We start from the raw sequence: 7577 nt of genomic DNA on the forward strand, positions 1-7577 counted from the left end.
AGGAGAGGAGAGGAGAGGAGAACATTATAGTTGGAAGGGACCAATAACGATCATCTAGTCCAACTGCCTGACCACTTCAGGGATGACCAAAAGTTAAATCATGGTGTTAAGGGTGTTGTCCAAATGTCTCACCAAAACTGTCAGGCATGGGGCATTAACCACCTATCTAGGAAGCCCATTTCAGTGTTTGACCACTCTCTCTGTAAAGAAATGGTTCCTCATGTCCAATTTGAACCTCCTCTGATGCAGCTTTGAATGATTCTCACATGTCCTAGCAATGGATCCCAGGGAGAAGAGATCATGGTGTTAAGGGTGTTGTCCAAATGTCTCACCAAAACTGTCAGGCATGGGGCATTAACCACCTATCTAGGAAGCCCATTTCAGTGTTTGACCACTCTCTCTGTAAAGAAATGGTTCCTCATGTCCAATTTGAACCTCCTCTGATGCAGCTTTGAATGATTCTCACATGTCCTAGCAATGGATCCCAGGGAGAAGAGATCAGCGTCTCCCTCTCTACTTCCCCTCCTCAGGAAGCTGTAGAGAGCAATGAGGTTGCCCCACAGCCTTCTCTTCTCCAAACTAGGCAAATCCAAAGTCCTCAGTGGTTCCTTATAGGGCATTCTTTCCAGCCATTTCAATAGCTTTGTTGCCCTCCTCTGCACACATTCAAGTATCTGAACAGCCTTTTTAAATTGTGGGGCCCAGCACTACGCACAGTACTCAAGATGAGGCCGCATCAACACTAAACACAGTGGGATAATCAACTCTCTTGACTGACTGGTTATACTGTGTTTGATGAACCCCAGGATGCGGTTTGCCCTCTTGGCTACCAGGGAAAACTGCTGAATCCTATTGATGCTACTGTCAACCAGCAACCCCGGATCCCTTTCAACAGGGGTCTTCTCCAGCCACTCCTCTCACAATTTAGACTTGTCCAGAAGGATGCTGTGAGGGACAGTATCAAAAGCCTGACTAAAATCCAGAGAAACTCTATCCACTGCCTTCCCTTCATCCACTTGGGAGGTGTACCTTATTATAGAAGGATACCAGATTAGTTAAACAGGACTTTCCCTTTCTGGGCCCATGTTGACTGTGCCTGGTGAGTGCATGGTCTTCATTTTGGCAAAGTCCTCAGAATGCTTTCTAGGAAGTCAACATGCCGGGCTGCCTCTCTCAACTGCCTGTACTCTAATGCACACAGCATGGGCAAAAAACACGGGGAGTTAGAGATCTGTGTGCGCTTGCAGGGCTATGATCAACCTGGGATCACAGAGACAGGATGGGATAGCTCTCGTGTCTGGAGTGTTACGATACAAGACTATGAACCTTTGTGGAAGGGCAGGCTGGGAAGACAAGTAGGGGAGTTTGCCCTTTCTGTGAGAGTGCCGTTGGAGTGCTTGCGCTCTGCCTGGGGATGGATGATGTGCCCACTGAGAGCATATTGGTAAGCATTAAAGAGAAGAGAGGTAAGGGTGACATTGTAGTGGGTGTCTGCTATAGGTCGCCTGACCAGGAAGAACCAGTGGATGAGGCCCTCTACAGACAGATGGGAGCAGCCTCCAATTCAGAGGCCCTGGTCCTCATGGGGAACTTCAGCCACCACAATATCTGCTGGAGGGACAACACAGCAGGACATAAGCAAGCGAGGAGTTTTCTGGAGTGCGTGCATGACAATGTCATCACCCAAGTGACAGAGGATCCAATGAGGACAGATGTTCTGCTGGACCTCAGGTGCACCAAGAAGGAAGGGCTTGTTGGGGATGTATGAAGATCACAGGCAGCCTGGACTGCAGTGACCATCAAAGGGTTGAGTTCAGGATCCTGAGAGGACCTAGGAGGCTAAATAGCAAGCTCACAGCCCTGGACTTCAGGAGGGCAGCCTTCGTTCTCTTTAAACGGCTGCTGAGAAGCATTCCCTGGGATATTGCCCTTGAGGCAAGAGGGTCCCAAGGAAGCTGGTGAATATTCATTATTACCTCCTCCAAGCACAAGAGCACTCCATCCCAATGAGTGGAAAGTCAGGCAAGCATGCCAGGAGGCCAGCATAGATGAACAAGGAGCTCCTGGCTATACCAAAAGACAAGAAGGAAGCATACAAGAGTCAGAAGCTAGGATGGGTAAACTAGGAGGAATGCAGAGACACTGCTCATGCATGCAGGGATGACGTTAGGAAAGCCAAAGCTCAGGTAGAACTGAATTTGGCAACGGATGTCAATGGCAACAAGAAGAGCTTCTGCAAGGACAAAGGTGACAAAAGGAAGGCTAGGGGAAATGTGGTCCCACAGCTGAATGATTGGCCCTTCTCTGATGCTGCACAACCTGACAAGACAGAACATGGAAAAGGCTGAGTGTCCGAATGCCTTATTTGCCTCAATCTTTACATGCAAGATCAGTCTTTAGGAATCCTAGGTCCTTGAAACCAGGGAGGAAGTCTAGAGCAAGGGAGACGTACTCTTGCAAGGAGAAGACCAGGTCGGGAATACTTCAGCAAACTGGAGACCTCCCTCAAAGTTTTTACATCTTGTAGGCAATGGTAACTCAGGTGTTTTGCAAGGCAAAAGTCTTCCCCTGATTACATGTGCCATACCAAGAAGCGATTTTTCTCTTCAAGCATCATGCTGTCCACTCCATAATTTCCCAGTGGTAGGAGAGGGCCCACATAGATTTGATTTTGAGCAGTGTTGAAAAAACAGCGGAAATAACATTTGCAGTCCTCAGTACTCAAAGCTTGCAGAAGGCTGCATAGTTTCATGGGTAAAAGATTAAGAGTCTGTGAAACCCAGCAGCGCAGACCACCTGTACCCTACAAATAATGGTTTGAGTGAGCCTGTCGGGAAGGAGAGAAAGAGAAAGAGGAAGACATGGCACGTCCTCATGCAAGGAAGCCCTTGGGTGACCAACCAAGGATTGCAGGGCCCCTTCCTGTCACCATGACCACAGGCAACCCCACCAGTGTGCCCCAGACCATCATCACTTGCCTGCACTGCACCCATTAGGGACTTGAGCTGAGGCTTCTGCAGGCACTGACACATTACTGCTCTGGATATCCTGGGGCCCCTCAATCTCATCAATCAGAGGAAGTCTCCATGAGGGAATTAGTATGGTGTAAGACAGGAAATGAAAAGGCATCATGAAGAGGCCCTGAAATGAAAAGGCCTCATTGGGAAAACAACCACCCAGCCCATGTCATTAGCTGAGATGTTTTCCATTCATCATGAGCACCTTAGAAAACTGTCATTTCTGTAGAAGGTACCGCTGGGCCTTGGGCAGGTCAGGGCCATCATATAAGCCAGCCTAACTCCTTGTTCTCTCATCCACTTCTCTTGCCTCCTTCTCCTTGGGAGCCAGGTGAGTTTGAAGCCCTTTCCCCATAACCTACTTCTCTTCATGCAGGTGCGTGCTCCTCCATCCTATGCGGGGTCATGGTGCTCCTTGAGACGGGGAAGAAGGGTGAAGGTCTGACTCAGAGAGTGTCCAGAACTGGGCTGAGGGGGCATTTCTTTTAAAACATACTCAGCAGCCTCATGGAGCCTGTCCACACTTCGCAGGACTGTGTCAGGATGAGGCCAAGAAACCCTTTGGCCTCACTGCCCAGGTTCTACATCCTGGCTCAGCAAGTGCCTTGGAAACACTCACGGCAGGCTGACAGACTCGTGATGGGCTGCTCCTCACATATACGTGTGCTCTGATTCCTCTCTGTCCTCTCTCCCAGGTGAACTTCCAGAACGAGACATGTCTTGCTATGACCAGTGCCTGCCATGCCGGCCCTGTGGCCCGACCCACTGGCCAACAGCTGCAATGAGCCCTGTGTCAGGCAGTGCCAGAACTCCACCGCCGTCATTGAGCCCTCTTCCGTGGTTGTGACCCTGCCTGGCCCCATCCTCAGCTCCTTCCCACAGAACACCATTGTGGTCTCCTCCACCTCTGCTGCTGTTGGCAGCATCCTCAGCTGTGATGGAGTGCCCATCAACTCTGGGTGTTGTGACCTTTCCTGCATTGCCAGCCGCTACTGTGGCAGAAGGTGTCCCCTCTGCTAAAGCCACTGGTGACAACCCAGGCAAGGACCCCCAGGAACCCAAAAGCTGATGCTGGACTAAGGACAAGCTCCTGGCCATCAATTTCAGAGAGTCTGAGCATCCAGATCTGCCCTTCCAAAGGAGGACAGCTGGGGCTCTCTGAAAACATGACCAAAGTCTAACTTCCCTGCTTTACCCTCTCTCCCATCTCTTTCTTTTCTTCTGTTCTTCTGGGCCATAAGAACCGCAAAGCAAATGTGAGGTACCTGCTGGCCCCTCTCCTTCCGTGCAGCAGGCCTGTGGGATCTCTACCATGTGCTATGGGAGCAGACCTTCTTCATCTGCCAGTTCTCTCCCTGCTCTGGTTGCTTCCTCTACAACTGGACTTGTCTCCCACCTCAGAGTCATTAAAGCTTTCTGCATCCCAACCTCTGCCTTCCCGTAATCCTTTTCTCCGTGGACCTTGCCTTTTATTGCCAAGGAAGAAAAGCATTGCCTTGGGTGGCAGGGTGTAAGGTGGGGGCACAGGCAGACCTCTCATCATTCCCAGAGGAAGGGGAAGGTGGAACACAGGGGAATGGGTCCTTTCCAGTCACTGTCTCTTGGAGCTGAGGAAGACATATTCAGCTCTGCCAAAGACACTGGTGATCTGTCCCTGCCTTCTGCAATCTCTGCTCAGATATGGCCTCTGGGCTTCAGGGCATGTCCTGCAGACAGGGAGGTTGACCACTGCTACCCCCTAGAGAGTAGCCCACTGCTGCTGGAGGGTCTAAGGGGTCAGCAGCTCACAAGGATGCACTGAAGGGATTTCTTCTTGCTTTGGATAGCCCTGTGCTGGGAAACAAAGCTCAATCAGAAGATTTCCTCAAAGGATGCAGGAGTGGGTTTGATGTGAGAAAAAGCCTTTAGAACACCCTCACCTTTTCCTCTTCATCCTCCTACCTGTCTGCAGCATGAGAGAGCATGGCCTGCACCCAAGAGCAAGGACAGTTCATCTCCATATCCTCCACTCCAAAACTTTTCCCTGTATAGCCCAGCAGTTACACAGATGTGCAGGGCTAAGGTGACTCACAGGCTGATGTTGAAATCTGCCTAGCCAGGCCACACACCAGGGCCCTCAGGTCACCCGTGCCCAGTGGTCTGCTGTCCTATTGTGCTCTTGGATAGAGTTGTACGGTCTGGTCCCACTGTTGAAGAAATTAGGCTGGGGGAAGCCCATGAGGTAGGGCATGAGAAGGGCTCCAAGGATGGGTACAGTGCACTGAGGTGAGCGGGTCGAGCGGATCCCAGCACCCAGCCATGCAGCAACAGGAGGGTTCACAGAGCAGTCCTGAGTATTTTCCAAAATTATTGTAGTCATGGAAATCCAGGAAGGAGCACTGCACAAAGAAACTCTCCCTTTGCCTTGCTCTGCCTCCAGAGCCCCCTGGATGGGAAGAACAAGGCAGCGAGTGCCTTTGGGCAGGAGGTCTGAGACCTCAGCTCATCATGAATCCCACAGCACAATAATGCCAGTTACCTCTCAGAGGGATACCCCCAGAGGAGAGCTGTGCTTGCACCCAGGTCTTCCATCCTGACTCCTACTGCCTGGAGTCTCCAGGAAACAACCTGTGGTGCCTGGCTCTCTTGTGCTGGCTCCAGGACACCTCCAGCAGGGTGAGGGACCTGGGAACTCTTGTGAGAGGTTTCATACTGCTCCCTGTTCCCTGTCCTCCAGGATGACTCTGACTTCATGGAACGGAGGGAACAGGAAGCCCTGGCAGTGCAGAATTGCAGGAGGAATGGGTATCCAGGGCATGCTGCACCACATGTACCAGCCTGGAGAGACACTGGGACATCCTGAGAACATGAGTGGGATAAGAAGGCATGTCACTGCATCAGCTTTCAAAAATCCTCTGCATTTGGGTTGCAGAGTCAGAAAATGTGTACTGCAGAGAGAGAAAAGAGCTTCTGCAATGACATGTCTGTGAAACAGTGGGCCCAGACAGATCAGACAAGAGAGGCAAAGAGAGGTAGGCAGTGAGCAAGATAAAAGGAAGGCAAGGTTTCTAAGATGATCAGGAGACAAGCTGTTTCTTCTCTGTGTCATCTTTTGTTTGCCAGCAGTAACAGCCTCTTGAGAAAGCCGGTGCAGAAACACCTGTGTGATCTGATGTTTCCCAACATTTGCCCATAATTCAAGAGCAACTCCCTGCAGAGACTTGTAGTGGGGGTCAGGGTCTCCTGGGAAGAAGAAAACTTGTGCCTCCAGTCAAAGTCAATGCTTACCCAGTGGTTGCCACAGGAAGACAGCGAGGATGAGATACCCGAGGTGCATGCTGAGACCGATCCTCCCACATGTGTGAGAGAAACTCAAAAACCCACACATCCCCACCCAGAGCCCCAAGAGAGCAGAGCTGCAGGAAATGACTCTGCAAGGGGAACAAAGAATGAAATGGGGGGAAGAAAATGCTTTTTCTTAGCACACATGACATTCCTGTGCTGTGGTCTTCTCTCCTTCAATATTGATATATGTTGCTTGTGCAGCCAACACCTTCTGCCTGTCCAAGGCAAGGGATTAAAGAGGCATAGCCCTGGTGACCAGCCTCTCGGACACATCCTCCTGTGCAACATCTTGGCAGTCTCTCTTTCCTCAACACCTTGTGCCTTCTCTCCCACCAATCTCAAACCCTTGGCTGGGTTGGCCTCTCCTGGCTTCAGCACGGTGTCTAGCCCCAAGCTCCTGTCAGCACACCCCAAAACCTGCAGACACTAACTGTCCCACTCAGTGCTCCCAGGCACTGTGGACTTTCTCCCTCTATGCAAAAGAAGGTATCTCATGCACCAATAGATGAAACTTCCTGGCATCCTGCCCATCCCATTTCATAAATCAGCTTCTGAAACACTCATGGGGGAAAAAGACCCAAACAACAACAACAAAAAAACCAAGAACCTTTCCACCTGACCATAACCCTACCATTCTCAGTTTCTTCAAAAACAAGTGAATAGTCACTTGAGAAGAATATAAAAAAGTTTTGAGGAGAATAGTCTAAGGACAATCAAAAAGGACTTCAGGGCACTGGTGAGATTAGTTGAAGGATCAGGAGCACAGGTAGTGTTTTCCTCTATCCCTTCAGTAGTAGGGAAGAATACTAGAAGGAACAGGAAAACCCATCTGATTAACACGTGGCTCAGAGGCTGGTGCCATCAGTGGAATTTTGGCTTCTTTGATCATGGGGTGGTTTACATGGCACCAGGCCTGCTGATGACAGATGGAGTTCACCTGTCTCGAAGAGGGCAGAGGATTCTAGCCCATGAGTTGGCAGGGTTGATTGAGAGGTCTTTAAACTAGGTCCGAGTGGGGATGGGGATAAAAACCTGAACACTGGAAATGAGCCTAGGGGCAGCAGGTCAGTCTTAGAGGGGAGATCGGTAGCCCAGCTGAAGTGCATCTACACCAATGCACACAGCATGGGCAACAAACAGGAAGAACTGGAAGCCGTGGTGCAGCAGGAAGGCTATGACATAATCGCCAACCTGGTGGGATGAGTTGCATGACTGTAGTGCTGCAATGAATGGCTA

General features: G+C 50.5%; 1 protein-coding gene across 1 annotated transcript; it reads left to right on the forward strand.

Annotated features, from left to right (window-relative positions):
* Positions 1-3684: 3684 nt before the first annotated feature.
* Positions 3685-4040, forward strand: LOC104164448 (feather keratin Cos2-3-like). Its single transcript, XM_009703775.1, is given in 2 exon segments — positions 3685-3775; positions 3778-4040. Coding segments are annotated over 2 exon segments (303 nt in total). The 5' UTR covers positions 3685-3732; the 3' UTR covers positions 4038-4040.
* Positions 4041-7577: the final 3537 nt, after the last annotated feature.

The sequence above is a fragment of the Cariama cristata genome, unplaced genomic scaffold, assembly GCF_000690535.1.
Source record: "Cariama cristata isolate BGI_N322 unplaced genomic scaffold, ASM69053v1 scaffold4147, whole genome shotgun sequence".
Lineage (NCBI taxonomy): Eukaryota > Metazoa > Chordata > Aves > Cariamiformes > Cariamidae > Cariama > Cariama cristata.